Below are 23,208 nucleotides of genomic sequence, written 5' to 3'. Positions count from 1 at the left end.
TCAAAATTAGCTATTACAATTTTAAACAACTACATCAACTGATAATGTGAAATGCTACATCATATGTCATTCAGAAGCAAAATTTTAAATTTAGTAACCGATTCTGAAATTGGACAATTTATACGATCGTTTACAACAAAAAATAAGTTTATGCTACATATTTGCTCAACATTAAGATTTACAAAATTAAGTATAGAAGGATTTATTTTATTTATTAATTTTCTTTTCAAAATTAGCTTTTAAGACAAACAACCATTCATTGAGAAGCAAAATTTTAAATTTAGAAACCGCATCTTAAACTGAGCCATTCACTGAAAAAGAAACGAATTTTTTTCAATTTAAGCTATTATGTTTTACCAAACACGAAAAAGCATGAAACTCAAATATCCTCTAACGTAAAGATCCCCTCAAGATAACATCAAAACCCACTGTACAATAAATAACTAGAAAAGAGTGAAGTGATAAATAAGTACAATACGAATGTTTAGCTTTATTTACAAATATAAACAATACACTTCTATGTAATAAGTTAGACAATTCATGAAAAGGGTACAAGTCTCTGAAAATGCTTTCTCAAAAGGTTTTCTTCAAAGTTTTTTTTCTCTAAAATATCTGGTTTCACGCATAAAAGCTCAACTTTTTTTTTCATTCACAGTACGATTTTTTCACAAATCAACTTGAACAAGTAAATTCACAATAAACAGCATCATTGAGAAACAGTAATTCTAACAAGACAGAATAAAGTTTTAACAGTTTGCTAAGAATGCTGGATAGAAAAAAGAACATTTGTAATATCCATAAAGGCTCAGGCAAGTATAGGTATGGCAATTTAATTTTTCCCTCTCACAGTCTTTGTACACAGCCCCATGGTCCCTGATATGAACTTATTGTGCATTATGTCGGAGTTAAGATATAATGAACTAGTTAATATTTAATTAATTATTACCAAAGTAGTGTCAGAGTAAGGTAATGAAATTTGGTTTAAAAAAACTTTTTATTATATTGATCGTAAAAGACCTCATAGATTTTACATTCCTTATTTCTTATTGCAAGAATCATTTTGAAAGAGGCTAAACTATACAAGGTGTCCAATAAAGGATAGGGTATACTTTGTATTATGCAGACTAAAGCAAATAATAATAAATTAATAACAAACAAACAAAATAAAGCACAAATGAAAGTACATAAATGAACATACTATGTTTCAGCTGTATAAACAAGAACTTTCCTCAGTGTCTAACATGTTCTTTTATAATAACATTATGTCTACAACACTGTGGATGGTTCTTGATCATAGAACTGAAACTATAGTATGTCCATTCACTGTGTTTTTTTTTTTTTTTGCTTTAGTATACAAGGTTTTCTGTAATTATAAGAAAAGGCGAACACATTTCATCCCATTAGAAACATAAACTGATTTTGAATCATTTTATTCACTCTTTTTCTATCAGTTATATTACTATCCGTTCTCCCTTACCAACAATGGTTGGTCAGTTTTTAATTTTTTCCCCTCATTAAAATATTAATTAGTGCATTTTTAATCTAATGTGCATTTTCTATGCGTGTTCTAATAAATATCTAATATGAATGACCTCAGTAAATGACTAACGAGGTACTAGAAATCTCACTAATGAAAATTATTATTTTTTCTGCATAGATACTAATACCACATTAGTTGGACCAGTTATCAGAACCTAGTATTTTAATATTTTTATAAAGCTGTGATTTGTCCAAGTTCTGAAAAATTTAAGAAATTCAAAGCTATGTTGGTAAAAGAAGGCCTAAGTAAAACTCAGAAATAAGCTATGGGTAAAAATTTACCTGAAGTAGAGTTTAACTAAAGACTTTATGCCAAGTAAAAAGTTAGGTCTTATATTTGATATGTTGTTGGTTTGTTTTTAATAACCAATGAAATTGAAATTAAAATTTGTCATAAAAATATTGTATATAACTTTTTCTTAGATCAAATTATAACTAACTAAAAACTTATAAGAGCATGCAGTGCTTTTGAACATGTTTTCATAAAATAGAAAAATCTAGTAAAAAAGTACTGTAAAATATAATGGGAAAACATATCAGACTATTACTCGCTTCAATGCTTATTAAGAAGGGATAAAAATTTATTCATTTAAGTAATATAATACATGAAGCTTCAATCATAGAATTTTTCATAATTCTAATTATAATGATTCCAAAATTATTTCTTTAAAATAAAACTAACTTTTACAGTAAGTGTAACAATTTAATACAGAACCGTTCATTTGTACATTATACCACTACAATGCAGTTTTTATTTATAAAATATCGATATAAATTGAATTCAATGTAGCAATTTAATGCTATATTGTTGACCGTTAATGACTTCACATACTCTAAGTATAAATTTATCAAATGAAGTTTAAAATTAAGTCTGGCAGATTAAAGGAAAAACGACTACTTTGGGATCATGGAACTCTTGTTTAAGGTATTAAAACCCCTTAACTATTAATAAGAAATCTGAGGTTAATATCCTAACATTTCAAAAAACTAGGTTCCAATTTTTCTGATGCTAATTTGCATAGATACGAGTTTCAATTATGTCCCCTTTACATCTAGCATTTAGTTTCTACGGCTAAAATTTTGCAAAAATTAGTTTACCAACTCGCGGCACACGTGTACAAGTTTTTATCAATATTGAAATGGATGAGGTAAGATTGAAAGGCATACATACTAAAACATACATTAAATACTATTATACCCAATATGAACACTTTTCAACATAGTATTATGATATTAAAAAAATTTTTTTAATTATTTTATCACCGGGATTAAATAGCCAATTCATATTAAATGAATTTTACATGGTTCATCTGGAATTTCTCATCGAAGTGAAAAATAAAAATTCTTGCAGCAATTTTTTCAGAAAATTGTGAATCAAATTTAATGCATTTTTTTTATATTCAATAAAGATAAAAACTTCATGAAAGGATTTGATTTTATCATTATTTTTTATTAATTTTAAAATTTTGTGTAAAGAAAAAGCAAATCCATGCATCATTTCCCCCCCTAAAATACAGAAAACTGCATAAAACTCCTTTCATAACTTTCAGAGATAATTGATGAATGCTTTAAATTGTTTTTCCAAGGTAAAAAATTGCCAAATTGTTTAAATACATATAATATTTAATTCATCTACAATGAATGCATAGCTTCAATTGGTTTGATCAGTAAATGCTGTTTCGTAAAAGTTGGTACAAAATTCTAACAAATTCTACAAAATTACAAACATCTTAATGCGAAAAAGATAGCATGCAAGAAAACTACATATCTATTCATTAGCATATTAAAAGAAATTGCAGATGATAATCCATGTTTGTTTTGCATCCATTGCCATTTCTTAAAAATAAAAAGCAGTTTAACTGAGAAACCACAAAAAAATGTTAAAGTGAAATCTGGCAACTTAAACTAAATTAAAGAAATAAAAATATTATAATAGTAAACTTTTAAAGAAGGAATAAACAGTCTTAGAAAATCGTCATGGATATTTTATAACAACAGATAATGAGATTTTTAAATAGGAGCAGAATTACTTAGCCGTAGTGATTTCAGAAATCAGTTTAAGCAATTTTGATAATAATATTGAAATGAAATTCATATTATACAAATTGCATTTTTCATATGATAACACAACTTATATATAGCATTAAAATTAACAGCCCAAGTTCAAAAAATTTTTCAAATTTTATCCTCATGTTGACTCTACAGAATCACATAGATAAAGATGCAATAGGAATTATGGAATTATTACAGGAACAATTGGAAAATCATTAGCTTGACTATAATTTTCAAAAGTGCCCCATATTCTTTCAGTTGAAATAAAATTCATTAAAAATGACAGAAAACCCAGAGTAATAGACATCTTGCTTTTTGATTTCAGATGTAAACTTATCTATTTCACAGTTTCCTAAAATTTAAAAAAACTTCCTAAAATCAACGAGTTTATTGTAAGACTATCTAGAATTCTTGGTCAATTCTATAGGTGACTAGGCTTGAATTGCCTTCATTTCAAAACCTATCAACTACTCCAAAACTCAGACATTTTGAAGTGACAAAGTAACCTCGACCATTTAAAAGTAATAAAAACAAGTCTGGCTATTTTGGCAAAAGATGCAATTCAAAACTTTTATTATCACCTGTTAAGGCGACACAGAATGATAATATACAAATGAAATAAGACTTTGCTTGATGATGACAAGTAATTTATTTCAACGAGGAAAATATAATGTTTATGCATTTAAACATAAGTGATGAAATATGACATTTCACCATTTATTATCCCCTCCCCCACCACACACATACCAATGGCGTACAACTTTTTACTTTTCAGGAGATTAAAGAATTACCTAATTAAATGTAAAATACTATGTCAGATGTAAATTGCTACATTTGCATTTAAAGAAAAAATTCAAAATTGTAAATAAAATAAAAAAATTTGGGAAAGTTACTAGTAAGAAACGAAACAGGTTTTTGAGTACCACTGCAGCTTGTTATGCAAGAATATGTAGCATTCTTTAATCATTTATTAGAAAAGGTTTATTATGTACCATTTCTATAAAATAATGCAACTCTGATATGCGCAAAAAATTAAGCATGTAAATATCAAGCCATAACTTAAAATAATTCTAAGATAGTATTCAACTACCCTATTATTATGGAAGAATATTATATTAAAGCCTAAAATTTTAAAGTTTCTTTCACTCCAAGTAAAGCTTAATAATTTCATCTAAAAGTATGCTCATCTAAATTCTGAGACACTGAATATTCAAAACTAGAAATTTTTGCAGATTTTTGTAAAATTTTGTGACAAATTATTTAAAAATAACTAAAGAAAAATTAAAGATCTAAATATATGGTTTACTCATTCTTCTTAGAAAACCAGAAAAAATTTTCACTCCAAATTTAAAAACTAATAGCGGAATCCCTCAACAGTGGTGTTGCGAACTGAAAAACACTATAGAACATTGTTCTTAAGATAATCATCATTTGAGGTAACAATATGAAGTGTTAAATATTTCAATTGGAATGTCTTGGAAAAAAAATTTTTTTTAGTTTAAGTAAGTGATTTTGAAACCTGTTGAGTTAAACTGGTTTCCAAAAACCTATACAGATAACCGTACATTTTTATATCCTTTCAATTTTGCTTTAAATTGATCTTGCAAATCAAGCACTTTTGATACATCTCAGTAGGTTTATAATATATTTTTTACAATTTTTTTGTAAATTTCAAGAATATTTTAAAACAGATTCTACCTCTTAAGATTATTTTTACTGAAGTAACATATAAATATAAACAACATCACAATGCATTGGCGCTTATTTATCACAAGCTTAACCAAAATACTTATGCTTAGGTACATGAAAAGAAGGAATCACATAAATACCTCCTCCAGCAAGCTTTTAATCAAATTATTCTGTGTTTAAAATACTACAATGCTTAGTTGAACTTAAAACCATCAAGTAATGCAATTGCAATGTATTTTTAAAATACATATGCTGATAATTACATTATAATTAAATCATATTACGTGTAGATTAATAGCAAAAATTTAAAGGCAAGAACACCCTGTTTACACTTCTAAATTTCAATTTACATTCAAAATTTTAAAATTCAAGTGGAAGCCCAAATCACAGTGTTTATTTTGACCATGACAATTTTTTACATATTTAGATTTTTTATAACAAAATAAAGTTTTCTAGCAGTGCATAATTCATTTCAGTGTTTTCACTAACATTTTGATTTGTTTAATTTTTATGAACTGAAAAAAAAGATTGTAAAAAAATTACAGTAACAAATGTCTATAGAGTAGATAATTATAGGTATATTTCTCTTATTAAAGTGTAACATAATACAAGTAGCTCAATGCAAAAAAAAACTTATTGACTGCTTTATGAACAAGATGAGGGAAATTAAAAAGAACATAAAACACGTTACAAAGTACATAACTATTTCTATTACAGAAATAGGCTATTGATAAAAGTATATGTGAAAACTGAAATTAATTAAAAATTTTATATTATGGTATATATAAAAGACTTTAAAATTTAAAAAAAATCTCTTAGTCCAGCATGTCAAGAAAATTTCCAGTTTGTATATTTTTGAAGCAAATGAAGTTTTTAATCCAGTATTTATAAAGGTATGAATTTTTCTGAACATTGGAGATAACTTTTCTCTAAAGAAATCTCTTGAAATAGCTAAATTTTCAAAATTTTAAGATAAAAATTTCATAATATATTGTTCAAATAATGTTATTTTGTGCTTTACAAAAACAATTTGAACAAAATAATTATTTCATTAATTAAAGAGACATTTAAAAGAAAACATAATTTTTTGTCTTAAAAAAACAGCAGGTTTTGCATTCGGCTACCCATATTACATATGAATTTGGAGTCACACTTGGATGACCAAGATTGATATTGTCAAGCCTAGGCAGACCCAAAGTCATCCAAAAGTCATATTTTACAGAAAATATGTTAAACATATACTTTTTGTATTATGTTTATATATTCAAAGAAAAGTCAAACATTAAAAGTTAAATGAGAAAAAAAAACTTCAGATTTATAATAATAACATAATAATTTTTTGCAGTTTTACAGAGTTTTGAAATATTTTTCTTTAATTCTAAGTTTAATTAAATTTTTATAAGTCATGAGACCTTTAAAATAGAAAATATGAATAACACATTAAATATGGTTTTAACAAATTATATGCTAAAAATTTAGTTATTCATGCAAAAGTTTAATTAAATCCTATTTTTCTACAAAAGCCGCATCAATATTTTACTGCAATATTTCTGACTTGATGCTTTATTACAAATTTAGCTTCATTACATCTTTAAATGCAAACTTTCTGCATTAAAAATATACCAGAAAATACTATGTGGTGATTTAATTTATTTCCTTTATTAAGAACTAGTATAAATTCACTTATAGAGTTTTAAAAATTCAAACACTAATTGAAGTGTTAAAATATCTAATTCATTTATGTCTATAATTGCAATTCAGTACTTCGATGCTTCGATTTTCAGTTACCTACATTCATTCGTCTAAATTCATGTATATTTACTGACTAGAATCTAAAAATACAAACGTTAAAAATTCTTTATACATATCCAAATTCCTCATCTCTTTTTGCCATGTAAAAAATTAACTTTCAGTTTAGTACCATATATGTTCATAAATAACTTATTGAAGAGCAAAGGAAGAAAAAAAAGTAAGATTAAAATACCCAAAATATTTTTCATGTTAGAATATGTTAATACTAGTGGTCCCTTAATTAACAGGAATTCTATTAAAAGAAAGACAGTAAGCATATAACTAGTAAGAATCTGTTACAAAATTCACCATTTTGGATAATATACCTAACATTATAACTAACACTATGTGATAAGATATTAAAAAAATTTAATGTTAATAATTCACTGCAAATCCTTCACAAACATTTTGAATAATTGATATTAAATCAAATTAGAAATAAAGAGACAAGTTAATACTATCAAACAGGGCTTGCTTTCATACATTAAGATGTGTTTCATAATAAATAATAGTTTAATGATAATATTTAATTTTAAAATATAATATCCCCTTTCATAGTTCAGTTTAATTTTATTTCAAAAATAAGGAACAAAAAATTTATAATTATACATCATTTGTCTTAATAATAGATAAGACAATTGATATACCCTTAAAAAAATCTTAGAAAGTATTTCAGAGAAGCATACAAAATTGAAGGCAATACAGTTTAAATAAGCTAAAATATATTTCTGAAGGATTTGGGGTAATATCCTTCCTTAAAAAGTGACATTTTCTCTCTTATTTAAAAGGTGAAATTTTGACATTACAATATTTTTATTATTATTGCTATTAGACGGCATAACATATTAGAAAAAGAACGAAAAAAAGTTTCATTTTAGAAACGAGACATCGTTTTTGATAACAAAACAATTTTGTGAGGTAGATGAGATTTTTATGTAGTGGCAGTTCTTAGATTATTATTCAGCTGGTTAAGATGTCTCGCCCTAAGCCTATTTCCTTGTTTAGAGCAAATATTGTAAATACTTTGTAAATTATTATAATTACTATTAAGTGCGTGTTATTATTTAAATTAGGGCTTACTCATTTTGTCACAATGGGAACATTTTAAGTTTCTGAACTCTCTAACTATAACAGTACAAATAACACAAACATATCTTATTGCGTAATGAAAATCATGGTGTTTTACACGAAGTGCTCTCCTAAACAATTTGAAAATTTCACTCATTATATAAACTCAAGTCCTACATCAATATACCCCTTGTTTATTTTAGAGCTTATTCAAATGCAAAAAACTATCAGAAAATCAAATAAAGTGGATGATTTTGTGATCACCAAATTAACATGTATTAAATCTTAATTTAAATGAGTTTTTGCGTTTCTGTACATATACACACAATTTCAGAAATCAAGCCCTGTAACATAAAACACAATAGAGACACAGACACAATGACTAGTATACATAAAATCGGTTAAAATTCCATCGAAGACAATCATCTTGAGAAGGGACGAAACCTTATAAAAAGTTCTTTAAAAATTACTATCTTACATCTTTGAATATGGAAGATCTGGAATGAGATTCGATTTGTAAGAACTCCCTTCCAAAAGGTTCAAAAAGAGTCTCACCAAAAAGAAAGACTAGAATATGTCACTTGCATTAAATATTGAACTTTTAGAGAGTGTGTTGTTTGGAGGGCAATGATCGTTTTTGTGCAGATTTGTCTGGTAGAGGAGGGGGAGTCTGTGGCAGCATGAACTCTTGTTTGCAGCCACAACTGTGTAACGATGTTACTTTAGGAGATGAGGGAGTTTCTAAAAAATGAAAAAACAATCGTCAAAATATTGGCAAGTTTGAACGAGTGATCAGAAAATATTCTTCAACAATTATTAAGGACTTTTGTCTTTTTTATAAACACCCAATCATTTAAGGATGTGACAGTAGGCTCCAACTGCTTTCTGTTAATATGTTAATAACTATGTTATTAACATATTTCATATCCATATTCTTAAATTTATATATATATAATTTAAGGCTGCTCTACGAAGGCTGTCATCATGGGCAATAATGCCATTTAATAAATAATATGCAATTTTTACAACTTTTGTGGGATTATAACAGCTATTTTTTGACGATTTGAATAAGTTTTGACTATCTTTAATCTGTGTTCTCTACGCTGATTATGAAATTGCACAAGAAGTCAGATAAACAGTTTTGAGGAAAGAAAAGGCTTTGCTATCAAGTTTTTCAAGTTATAAAATATTCTCTTGTAAAAATATTGTATCTTGAATAGAATATTCAAAACTTGTGCTCCTGGATAAATGCAAAAATTAAGATAACAGACAAGATTTGTACAACTTTTGTCTATGTGAATATACACTTGCCAAATAAGTAAATTTTAAAAAAAAAATTCATTATTTTTGAAATATTTAAGCCACTTCTCTGTTTTATTATCCAGACAATCACTAAGATGATATTTATAATTCAAAATTAAAGCCGTTCAACAAGTTTTGTGGATTTTTATTTCCTTCAATGAAAGAACTTTAAACAATGCCTTAAAATTTAGAAGATAAAAATTACCATAGCTGTCTTAGGAATAAAAAATTAGGAACACTATATGGGACAAAATTATACGCACCAATTACGAGAGTAAGACAAAAATATAACTATTAAATAATAACATTTACGAAATATCATTAAATACCTTTTATGTAAATTAGTAAAACAAAACTATAAACACCATCTTTTGTGGGAGGTTTATAATATAACATTTTATAATTAGGAATACCGGTATAATAGTTTAAAAAAAACAACCTTTACCAATTAATATATAATTCTTCTTCTCCAAATTATAAGACACAGGTGAATAATAATCTGCATCATAAAAAAATATTTCTGATGAAAGCTCTTTTGTAGTGTTTAAATACTACAATACACTTTTTAAAAAACAATAATAGTAGTTTAAGATTTAATTTACTGAAAAGATCAACAGCAGCTATTAGAACAGTGTTTTCCAATAAAAAGCTACTAAAAATTACTTCCACACAACGATCACAGGAAGCACACTTGCAGCGATCAGAACACGGGATTGGTTTAAAAGCAAAAATACTGCAATTTTACGAAAATAAAACTATCGGATTTTCGGATTTAATTTAAAAATTAGGAAGGAATCCGAAAAATTCTGAACAGTTGGCAGCTATGCATTATAGTTTTTACATAGTTAATTTGCAGTTATATGTACTTAATATTTTAAGGAAGTAAGAAGTTTCATGGTTTGAAATAACAAAGTATAGCACATGCTTCTTGTAGAAGTCATTGATCTACAATGATGTTTAAAACATCATCTGAAGACTGACATTTATTTTTGTACCAAAATTCTGTATTAATATAATAATTATGTTAAAATAGTGATGTTGATCTACTGAATGTAATGTGAAATTTAATAAAGTGGTATACTAACTTAAAGTAGGACTCTTGGGAGCATCTTTTGCGTCAAAGGAATTTTTTGCACTGGTGGCAAAAGCTTCATCAACTAGCACAAATCCATTATCACAAGAACAGGAATCACCTTCAGCACTTGTCCTAGGACTGAAACTTGAATCACTATCAGATTGACTGCTTTTTAATTGACGTCGCCAAGGCCGTTGCATTCTGGGCTTCATTTTTGGTCCATCTACAATGATTACAAATTTTAATTTAAATAGGCATTTCAAAAGCATTTGAATAAACTATAAAACATTTGGCAAAAACAATAATCTAATAGAAATTTTTTTTTTAAATGAAGACTAACTTTAGAATGATGCAACACTTAATTAAGATTGAACGTTTGCAAATTTAGCGAAACTGATAATATTTAGGAAAAAAGTATAAATAGATCTAGAAAAATAACATGAAATTAATAAATGAGATAACCAAACTAAATCCTAAATATAGGTACTTTTTTTCCAATAATCCAATTTTACTGAAGTGAATTATTTAGAGTATTTCAGAAAATAAATTTCACTATAGCTAGTTTTTATAAAAATAATAAATAGAATAATTTTAGAGGCCATGCATTTACTTCTAATGCTTTTAGAGAAAATATTTGAATAAGCAATTGCTTTAAAGATTTTTCTTTCAACTTTACTGCATACCAAGCAAAGTAAGAGTTTAAAAAAAGTAACTAACAAACCTACAATGATTCTTAGAAATTACAAATAGCATGATAGTCCAAATGTTTTTCTACTTTTCTCAATAAGTAGATACATTTTAAATCCTAACAGACATAGCCAATTTTGAATTAACTCTCTTTTTAAATTCAAATCCAGTATGTATGCTGAATTAAAAAATTCCTACGCAGAGGCATTGATATGTAAAAAATTAAAAATTCATACACAGAGGGATTGATGTGTATGAATTTAAAAATTAATACACAGATATATTAATGTGTAAAAAGATATGCAAAAACACTTTTTTAGAGCAAAAACTTATAGTTAATGATGTCAGATAACTAATAACTAAAAAGATTTTAAATATGCATTAGATTCAAACAAATATTTTTTTTTTTAGTTAAAAAAATAGTGAGAACAGATGATTCAATTGTTTTTAACAATGTATTTTTAATATTTTTTATAAGCATGAAACAAGCTGATAAATAGGTAACATCCCCTTCCATGTATACCAATTAATTACAATATACAGTCTACACTCTTTAGTACAAACTCCTATTCATAGACGCAATGTAAATTTAATACCTATTTAAACGTTCAAGCTAAATCATTCATTCCAATATAATTAGTCCCTTTTTCTCATACCACAAAAACCACTTTTAAAGTTAAAGTCAACCAGTTTCAAAACAAAATGCTCCCATTGATAAATAGTCATTTGATGTTGTAAGAGTTAAAAGTAAATAAGTAACAACACACAATAAATGTATATAGTCTTGATATCGTTTTTCAATAAAGGAAATATGACAATCCCCTAGATTCCTTTCAATGATTTACTCAATGTGTCGCAGGCCCTCATGGTAAGCCAAAAACTGTCAACAGATGGGGCTGTAAGCGCAGCAGAAATATAAACTTTTTGTTTTCAAAAACCAAAAAGTAGATGTAATGTAACTCGAGAAACAGCCTGCCACTAATAACTTGCTGAATACTTTCATCACTTTTATAATTATCATGAATCATCCCATTTAATGGAAATTCATCATCTTTAATGTATATTCTCATCTTTGTCATATTGTAGTTAAAATCAATAAAGGTTTTATTGATATTCTAAAAAGACTGTCCATATAAGGTAAATGGAAAATTTCCATTACCTCTATTCATACAGAAAAAACAAGAATTCATTTTAGATTGAACACAATGCATAAAACAAAAATAGTTTGCTTGCTGCTACTAAAAAACTCGATGTTTTAGTAACCACATTGATAATATTAAAAATATAATTATAACTCACCAGCAGTAGCAAAAGAGTTAGATCGAGAAGTTGTAGCAGAAGTTCTTCTGCACACCATGACCACTAATTCTCTACAATGCTTATGTGCATTAATTCCACAATCTATAATTAATACATATATGATTGCACAAACTTAAATATTTAAAGTTAAACAAAACATATTAAAAATTAAACTAAAATTTTAAAAAACTTTCAAAACATACTCTACATACAAAAGCAAAACATTTACAAGCTTAGCAGACATTAGCATTAAATATCTTTAATAGGGTATGGTATTATTAATATTAAATTGATGAAATAAAGAGATGAAGAAAAAACTTTAAATGACACAAGTGTCTTCTTCTAAATATTAGGATTGTTCAACTGAATTTGAACTGAATTTGATCCTCAACAGTTCTTAAATCCCTTTTATACTATTTTATGCATATATTTCGAAAAGTAATTCTCGACACATTATCAAAAAAAGCGAAAAATTTGAAGTTCATAAAAAAATAATCAAAGGCATGCTAAAAGACAATCTCTGAGCATAACTTTTTTTTTCAAAAAAAGTTAACTAAAGAAAGTGATTAATTGGTAAACAACTTCAAAGATTTTTCCCATAATTTAAACTGAAAATTATGGAAAAATGAATGCTTAAATGCGGTCAAATAAATGCATGCTGAAAGCATGCATTTAAAAAAAAAATTACTTAAAAAACTCATTAGTATACACTGCCCCCTTGAAAAAAATAGAAACATATAAAAAATTTACCAGTTGAGAATAAAATAGTAATTTAGTTAAGATAATGAATAAAAACTTACCACGACACTTATAGCCTTGTTTTATCAGACCCCACAGCTAAAAAAAATATTTAAAATCATTAAAATAAATAGGATATAATTTTCAGTTTACAAAAGAAATAAGAAAAAAGTTATGTAATAAATGTGATGACAATAATTGGTGTACTGAAAAGGGAAAAAATTAGCTTTAATTCATGCCAAAAAAAAATTTCCCGAATAATGTGAAAACTTATAAAATCCAATAATTTGAATTAGAAAATCATACCATTTTTTGAAGATCACATGAATATAAAACAGATATATAAAAAAAAGGATTTGTAAAAATGGAAAAGAAACTTGAGCAATTTATAAACAAAGCAAAATTTATGTTTACAAGATTATTGCTATTGACAAAATTTATGTAACAACTTATTCACTTAAAGAATGCAAACAAGAGATGCAAAAGATAGTATATGTAAATTAATATGTATTGCAGAGGATCAAATTTTTTACAAGGAAGCTTAATAAAAATAAAATTAGGATTTTTACTCAATTTCGAAAAATTTTACAAAAAATAGCTCTATATAAAATAAGTAAATAAGATGTTAAATTTCTAAGCGAAGCTAGCAATACAGTTGAAATATGCTTACCAATCCAGCACAATGAGCACAAAATGTTGGTTTAAAATAAGTTGTTTCATTAAAATCGTGTTGAAAAGCAACTCTAATGGCTTTTGAATTTGATGAGGTAAAATAATCCTTCAGTTCAGTTCTGCTAATCATACCATCTCTGAAAGTAAAATCAATAGAAAATTCAAAACAAGCTCGATTTCAAACTGCTATCAATACAATTAAAAAAATATGTTCCAAACAAAGGCAGCATTGCGTAGTTACTTTAATACAAAAATTGAACATATTTCTTAAGCATAGTTCTAAAATATTGATTCTAAACAAAATCAGTAAAAAATATCATTAATTTAAAGCAATTTTTTGAAATATTTTAAAATTTAAGCAGATTATTTTAAATGAATGTTATAATATGTAATCAGATTGCTAAAAAATTGAAATAAGTAAATTTTAAAAAAAAAATGAATGGATATAAAGTAAACAAAATATTTTATTCTTCAACTTATAAGCAAACAAATACTTTTAATTAAATAAAAAATCACTTAATTTCTATAAATTTTTACATAAGTAGACATTCTTACAATAAATATTTTCAGAAATAAAAAAAGAATTTTAAAAAAGTTTTTAAAAAATAATAGTAGAAAATACAACACAATGGATTAAGAAAAAAGAAGACAAAGTAAGATAGCATTGGAACTATGGTGGCAATTATATCTGAGATTGAAAAACTTGAACAATTAAAGCTATTAATTGCATATTCATTCTTTCAAAATAAAAAAAATTTATTAACAGTTTGAAAGCTGGAACGTCTTTTACATCTTGTTCATCTTAAATATTATTTAAATCTACTTTTTTATAACTTTTTTACTTTTGTTATACATAATATTGCCGATTATAATTCAGTTTGTTTAGTTTCAATTTGCAAAATAAAGAAAAAGAATTCATTCTATATAACTTGTGGCAGGTAAATTTAATATACAAACTCAATGCAGAATCGTTATGAATGGGGTATACACGCAGTGCCGGATTACTCATTAGGCCAGACTAGGCCATGGCCTGGGGCCCCAATGATTAGGGGCCCTCCTAAAGTGGATTTTTTGAAAATAAATTTCAAAAAATTAAGAAAAACAATGATTTTTTTTAAAAAAAAATCAATTGCAAATATATATGTCATGATTATAAAATGTTATGATTATTTTTTAGTTCTAATTTAACAAAATAAAGTAAAATTTAATTTATTATTATTTTAAATATGCTTTCTTAAATGAAAAGATATATAAATACTTTTATATTTGAATAAATAAAAAATATACGAGAGAAAAAATTAAATCTAAGGGCCCCAAAAATTTGAGTGGCCTAGGGCCCCGCATACGCTTAATCCGGCTCTGTATACATGAGCAGGCAGGATACATAATTTCGTATAGAATTTATTACTACAAGAATGGTAAATATTAACCCCACATTCTCTTAAAGTTATATTCCGAATTCAATAATGCAAGTATAATTTTTAGGAGTGGAATAAAGAGACCAAAAACTTTTTATAAATGTTTTTAAAATATTAGTAACTTCATTAAAAAAATTTTAAACTAAGAAATTTGATTTGGTATTGAGACTAAAAAAAACTGTTTTAGAAAAAGAAATTACTTATTGAACTAAATTACATGAATCAGTTGAATGTCACAGAAAAAGTTCACAGCTCAAAATTCATAATATGTGGCATTATAGTAAATAATTAAAGTAAATACCAAATATAAACTGAAAAAAAATAATTAAAATATTATATTAAACTAAAATATATTTACAGAATATAACAATACTTGTATTTTAAAAATTGCAGTAGATTAGAGCAAATTCCCTTGTGGCAAAAAGTACCCAAACTAAACAATTAAAATAAATATTCATAGACAGTATTATATTGGAACATGCTCCAATGTACAATCACTACAGGGTTTAAGAGAAATTAAAATCTTGACAAATATAAATATTTTCCTATAACTATAACATTTTGAGCAAATTTTATTTTATAACCAATTGAAATTGATTTGAATAGTATCATAACTCTTTATTCAGGAAATAAAATATGCATGAAAAAAATATTTACTTTCACTCTCTAAAAATTAACTCAATTCTTTGGATGCTAACTTTTGCTATGATGCCATCCATTGATTAAGGTCATTTTTTAGAAATTAAAGTTACCATTAGGTTACAAAAAAACTGTCTATGTTCCAAGTTACAAAATTCTTCCCTACCCTAGATAAATTTTTTGATGGTTTTCCTATGATGAACCAACATGAACAAGATGGTTACCATCATAAGCATCCATCAAAAACCATCTTGCTTCATAAGACTTAGTCATAAAGATACACTATCATCCCATATTAGGAATTTGAACAATTTTATATTGGACCAATATGAACAAAACCAGCATGGGTATGCTTAATCATTTTCCCATTTCTAACTTCTTATTTTAAAATAATGAACTATAATTACACGAACATAAAACAAAAGATTTGAAAGCACTTACTTTTCAGAATCAATTATTGAGAAAGGATCTATGTAAGGAAAGTTTATATATACAGCTTCATATTCTTCTGGAGAAAGAAAACCATCTCCATCTAAATCATAAGTTTTCATTATCACCTAAAAATATAAGATTTTCATTATATTAGATCAGAAAAAAATATATTACTATACATATTAGTAATGAATTTGTGCCATGAAATATATGAGCTATTCACTATACAAAGTTATTTAATACTGAAATTGAAACAAAAAGCAGAAAATATAATGTAAACTATATTGTTTAAAATTTCCTTCATAATATAAACTTTTGATTAAAAGAACTGCCTTTTAGAGGTGTCAACTATCATTATTTAGAAATTTATAAATATAAAAAACAAAGACTAAAACAAATGTTATGAAACCTAAATTTAAGAAACTCAAAAAATTGGAGTTAATCAAGATATATATGGAGTTAAAAACTAACTATGCACTTTATAGTATTAAATGTCTTAGACCCCAAAACACTTGAACTTATTATTTGGGCAAAACAATTATACAGTGAAACCTCCAGAAAAGATCACCTCTGTGTAACGCTCTCCTCTATTTAAGAACACTTTTGGGGGCACAGAATTTTTTCCATAGACTTAGTGTTGAAGAAAACCTTTAACCTTTATGAAAGATCATCAAAACCTTTCCTAGAGACCGGAAAAAGCTCTGCTCAAAAGGCGGAAAAGGTCAAATAAAGAAGCACAAAAAAATATCAAAACAAAAAATATTAACAAAACAAATAAGTAGATTCAAATGTATTTAAAATATTTGTGAGTGACTCTTATTTAAAAAAGCTCTAATGTTGCAGTCAGAGTACATTAAAAACAATGCTATCAATGATTTATTTTTAGAGTTGAAATTTAAATTAGAAAAAGAAAGTTATTTTCGAAAAAGCTAAGCATCTCAAGCAAGCAATCCACTTCTCCCATTTTTAAAGCTAACTAATTTTTATGGTATAAAATAAAATGCAAACTTAAACAAAAAAACATCATTGCTACATAATAAAATAATTCCATCATTTGTAATTAGTAAATTTGTTTTTACGTATAATTTGGGGTCATTTTTATTGATTCTAAGAGACCAAAAACTTTTTAAACGTTTCTAAAATATTAGTAATTTTGTTAAAACTTATTTAAACTAAGACATTTTATTTGGTATTGAGACTATAAAAAAAACTGTTTTAAAAAAAGAAATTACTTGTACAAATAAATTACATGTATCACAGTTGAATGTCACAGAAAAAATTCACTGCTCAAAATTCCTTATATGTGGTATAACATACAAATTATAGTAAGTAAAGAAAATACCATATATAAACTAAAATGAAATAATAAAAATATTATATTAAACTAAAATATATTTACAGAATATGACAATGCTTGTATTTTAAAAGTTACAACAGATTAGAACAAATTCCCTTGCAGCAAAAAGTACCTAAACTGTTAAAAAAAAATATGCATTGACAGTATCACATTGGAACTCTTATTTAGAATCAATAAAAATGACCCAAGAGCTTTCTAAGTTTTATTCATCGAACCAGTTTTCATAAAGGCAACATAAGTGGCACTTTCGCACAAGGAAAATGACAGAGAGTAAAATTAAAATCGCTTGCTTTTTTTTCTTCGAAAAATCAGATACCTCCAATATTTTGAAGTCAATGAAGGTGACTCCTAAGAACGACAAACCTCCATTAATGATCATTTTACTATGGAACAGAGAGTGGTCACTCCCGAGAAGTTCAAATGTATTTCAGAATAATTACATGAGACTAAAACAAGTTTTTTTTTATAGCAATATTAAATGCTCAGAGAATTTAGTTTTCTTCATAATATTATCATGATTCAATTGTGTAAGTGTGTATATAATATATGCAGCAATATTTATCTGCAATAATAGTTATTAATATTAATATTTATTATATTTTAAATTTTGCAAATCTTACAGATTCAGAATAACAGTTCAGAAATCAATAATTTTGCTATGTGGAATACAAAATTATACTTACATCTACAATTGAAAGGTAAAATTTTTCTACAGTTTCTGAATCAGCAGGACCACCTATACCAGAGGCCCAGTCAGAAAAAGCTGTTAGCTTTGTTGGAGAAGATTGAGGCTAGAATAAAAATTGATAATAAGGCAATTGACTTTGTATTAAACGTAGAGGCTTAGGTTTCTTCAAACTTTATAATAAAAAAATATAAATTGAAAAACATAGCAATTAAACAATATAAACACTAATAAACAATAATCATAAGTGAATTAATTTATATTGTTTACTACAAAACAGTATAATTTGTGGAAATATTTGGAAAATACAATGAAGTTTTTTTTCAGATGTTGTAATACAAACAAAGCTATTTAAAATATAAAAGATATAAGTTTCTTCACATGCAAAAAGATGAAGTGATATATGCATATTTGTGATGCTCTGGTATGTTTCTTTCCAATTTATATGCAATTTAATTTTACCCATGGGCATAATAAGGCTTCTTTAAAAGACTATGTGCCAAAATTTTTATGATGTAAATATTTTTTAAAAAGAGTTTAAAATATTGACGTCCATTTAGTTAAATATATTAAACTGAATTTTCTTTTGGATCAATAGATTAAGCAACTTCATATGATGAAAAAACTTTTAATACCTTATAAAAGTCAAATTCTTCAAAACATTTTTAAATTTTAAAATAAGCATTAGTATGAACTTTTACATGAGATTTTTAAAACTTTAATAACAATAAGGCTTCAAAGTGAATGACGTGATTACCTTTATTCATAGAATTTTCAGAATAGTATAGGGGTAAGGAGATTTTTCAGTTGAGGTACTTTAACGCACCCAGCCATACTCTGCAGTGAGTGGACTTAACACTGTTTGTAACACCATATAGCAGTTTAGACAGTTTTAATAACATATCTGCTACTCATAATAAAGCAAAAGATTTTTAAAAGTTATTAATTTTTTCTCTCAAGTCTTAGTTATTAGCACATAGACATAAACGGATTTAATTGGTCCACTTTAAATTATTTAGACAAAAGAGTCACCTTAATCAGTCAAAGTAGGAAAACAATGATATAGAATCTGAATGCAACTGTAAAAATGAGGTTAATGGTGATCTATTAACAAGTTTGGCACATCTTAATATTTAATCAAAAAAATGTAAGAAAATATAATCAACTTACAGATGAACAATTTCTGGGCTCTTTAGTCAAAGATAACTCATAAAGTTCATCTTCGGTGTAAGGGGTGTCAAGTGACAACTGCAAATAAGGTTAAACAGCTTTAGTTACACATTTACTTCTTTTTATTTAAAATTACTAAAAGAGAATTTTGCTCACATACCCGTAAAGTGTTGACCAAGTCAGAATTCACAGCAAGATTGGGTACTGAGTTCTGGAGTTCCCAGAGCTCTTGGAATATTAATGATAACTGTGCAATTTTACGAAAATTAATGAGGCCATTTTCAATGGTATCAGGGAGTGCAACATGCAAGGATATTAAATCTTTCATATGAACACCACTAAATAAAACAGGAAACAAAAACATTAAAAATTTTAATTTATCAACATATTTTTCACAGCAATGATACAGTAAGTTTATAACTTTTTTAAAATGCAACAAATATATTCAGTCAAGCCCTCCCCCCCCCTATCTAAAAACCTATATGAAGAGCAAGAGGAAGAACGGTTTACATCTATTTCTCCTAGAAATGATTACTGGATTGCCTTCTGTTGCATTTAGAGGATTGCTAAAATTTGAAAAATTAATAACATGGAAAATAGTTTCTCTACAAGAGTTATTACACAGTAAAGAAGGGCTGTGCTGAGGAAAAACAATTCCTGTACGAGCATAAATAAGAAGAACAAGGAAGAGTTTAATGAAGAAGACTAGTAAGAAGCATTAATTGGAGAGGTATTTTGAGGAAAAGACTGTTCTTGTTCAACTTTATTTTAAAATTTTATTTTATTTTTCAATATCAAAAAAAGTTAATTTTGTTTTGAAGATTTTAGAGGATGTTATAAAACATTTGTAACATCCAAATGTATTTTTATTTCCACGATTTCAACAGGATACTTGCTCTTAATAAATCTCAAATCTTGCAATTACTTTTTCTTTTTTTTTTTCAAATCAGCTACTGTGGACATAAGCAGTTTTTCCTTCTTTGATCTTCATATATGTACTCCAAAATTTAGTAATACAATTTTCCAATAATAATTTTTTATTTTGCCAAGCAAAAAATTTCAAAAATGAAATAAAAACTTAAAAAGCACATTTATCTAAAGGCTTAATTAAAAAGAAAAACTATAAAATTCAGTTCCACTAAATATTGAGCTGTGTTTGAATATATATATTTACTTTAAAGTTGACCAGTTGAAATTCAAACAAATTTATCAATAAATTGGCAGGATTAAAGGCGTACCTTTAAAGTATTATTGAAAATGTCGTAGCCATTTTATTTATTTACCTTAAAATTTTTGAATTTTATTTATCTTAAAAACATAATTTATTCAAATAAACAAAGTTTAAAATACTCAAAGCATAACAAAAAACATTTCAATTTCATTTTTTACAAGTTTCATTCAAAAGTCTACTTCCAACTTCAGTTTTAGTCTGCAAGCATACGAAAAAACATTAACATCATTTCTAAAAATCAAAGATCAAGAATTTCAGTGATTTTGGAAAACAACAGAACTAAAATTCAAGTATAGATAATAAAAAAAATCAAAATTTTTGCTAAAATTGCCAATTTTCCGAAGGATTTGGAGTTGCCAAATTGCTTAGTTGAAAATGTCAATTTTTTCAGAGATTTTACTTGAAAATAATAATTCCTTACAGGATAGGTATTTTGAATCCCTTTGCTTCCATCAAAGCTTTCCTATAGCTGCTGAAGTTAGATGCAGAAGCTAACAGCTCACCAAGTTCTGAGAGGGTTTTCTTTGTTTCAGCTGGTACGCATGACATCGTATTTGTTAATCTAGCTAAAGCACTGTGACTCAAGCCCCCAACAACTGACATTAGAGAGTTAAAGTTATTTTGTTGTAACAGTTTCTGAAAATAGAGACACAAAAAAATTTCAGCAATAAAACAATCAGACATGAGTTTATGCAATAGTAAAAACCTTTCAAAATAAAATTGCAGTTTAAAATTAACATGTAAGTTGGAAGGAAATTATAATTAAATAAGGTTTTAAGGTAAAAACCATTAACTTTAGGCAGAATTTAAATATTTAAACAAATAAATCTAGTTTATTTGCAGCCAAAAAAAAAAGATAAACCACAAAAATTTTGTAAATTAAATTAACAAACATGGTTTTAAATTCAACTGATTAAATCCGCAAAGTCCGCAAGTGGAATTGTCCAGAAAAAATTTGTAAAAAAAAATCATGCATTTAAAACTTAAATGAAATTTAAATTATTTTTAATTAAAACTTAAATATTTCATGCAGCAAAACTAAAAGAAATAAATCTGAATTGGGATATGAAATTTTCCAAAGTTACTTAATGCACACGAACTTTCATTAAAACTTCTAATTTAATTATGTATAAAAACTTTGTAACAGGCCTTCATAAAACAAATTAATGGAACAGTTAAATATAAAAGCTTAACTTAATATGAATAATCAGAAATATTGCTGTTAAATAGACATTTTTATTTATTTATTTATCTATTTAGCTTATTAGATTTTTATGGTAATACTTCTTTCTAAATTTTATTAAATATTCAGATAACAAACTAAAAGTTAATAGGCTTACTTTAAGATGGATAGAAAAAGTTTTTTGAAAAAAAAATTTTTTTATGATAGTAATAAATTTTGTAACAAACATGTATACATTTAAAAAATTTTGCATTACTTGAATAAAAATCAATTGATAAATTCAATAATTATGTTTCATTAAAAATTGTAAACTTTTTTTGATGTGACTAGCAAGAATCGCAAAAAAAATTAAGAATATTTTCATTTAAGAGTTTGGAATTTTTCTCAACAATTTGATAACAAACTCCATTAACACGATGAATGATAACTCTAAAATCAAAAATATGCTTTTTTTGAATTGATCAAACTAAAATAGAGTGCACTCGAAATAAAAAAATATTAATTTGTCTATTTATCATAGATTTAAATTCAGTTTCGATAAGAAGCTTATACATTTATTGCTCTTACCTGAGCAACTTGCACAAACTTAACAATAACATCAGCTCTTTGCTGTGGGAATGACTTGCTTAAGACCATCCACTGAATCCACTGTGAAAGACCATTAAATAGAGATATAGATCGTTCAAGTTTAGGATTATCCTGGGGGGTTCCACATTCAGCATAAGCTTTGAAATCTGAAAACTAATTCAACAGAACATAAATTAACTTATATTTGTGTAAATGGAAAGACATCAATTAAGTTTTAAATTCAGAACATAAAAATAATAGTAAACTATTAAAAAAAAAATAACTAAAATATTTTATATTTAAATAGAAATGTTTTTTCAAATCAAATACAAAATAAATAAAAAAATGCTTAATGTGAAAACCTGCAAAAAAACAAAACGAAAAAATACAAATTATATTTAAGTTATTGCTTTTTAAACTAAATATAGGACAGCAAAGTTTGTGGATGCATTCTCTATCATAAAAATTACCATTCAAATTTTACAAAACTTACAAACTATTAGGAAACAACAATACTTGATATAAACGTGTAACACAATTAATCTTTATGAGGAAAAAAGATTCAAAATAAAAATTAAATTAATAAAATAATTTAGACAAAAGATAGTATTTTT

General features: G+C 26.1%; 1 protein-coding gene across 4 annotated transcripts in view; it reads right to left on the bottom strand.

Annotated features, from left to right (window-relative positions):
* Positions 1 to 7,621: 7,621 nt before the first annotated feature.
* The window catches only part of LOC107453443 (ras guanyl-releasing protein 3), a 56,578-nt gene continuing 40,991 nt past the window's right edge, over positions 7,622 to 23,208 (bottom strand). For all 4 annotated transcript variants that reach the window (XM_071178391.2, XM_043046836.3, XM_043046838.3 and 1 more), the window contains 11 exons: positions 22,595 to 22,768; positions 21,266 to 21,480; positions 19,774 to 19,951; positions 19,614 to 19,691; positions 18,442 to 18,549; positions 16,411 to 16,526; positions 13,911 to 14,049; positions 13,303 to 13,339; positions 12,503 to 12,604; positions 10,527 to 10,739; positions 7,622 to 8,880 (listed from right to left, as the gene is read on the bottom strand). In XM_071178391.2, the coding sequence (XP_071034492.2) occupies positions 8,741 to 8,880; positions 10,527 to 10,739; positions 12,503 to 12,604; positions 13,303 to 13,339; positions 13,911 to 14,049; positions 16,411 to 16,526; positions 18,442 to 18,549; positions 19,614 to 19,691; positions 19,774 to 19,951; positions 21,266 to 21,480; positions 22,595 to 22,768 (1,500 nt within the window). In that variant the 3' untranslated portion in view covers positions 7,622 to 8,740. The remainder of the gene's footprint in view (positions 8,881 to 10,526; positions 10,740 to 12,502; positions 12,605 to 13,302; positions 13,340 to 13,910; positions 14,050 to 16,410; positions 16,527 to 18,441; positions 18,550 to 19,613; positions 19,692 to 19,773; positions 19,952 to 21,265; positions 21,481 to 22,594; positions 22,769 to 23,208) is intronic.

The sequence above is a fragment of the Parasteatoda tepidariorum genome, chromosome 6, assembly GCF_982258835.1.
Source record: "Parasteatoda tepidariorum strain Cologne lab strain chromosome 6, Ptep-v5.0, whole genome shotgun sequence".
NCBI classification, from domain to species: Eukaryota; Metazoa; Arthropoda; class Arachnida; order Araneae; family Theridiidae; genus Parasteatoda; species Parasteatoda tepidariorum.
This window is presented reverse-complemented; position numbering and strand designations above follow the sequence as displayed.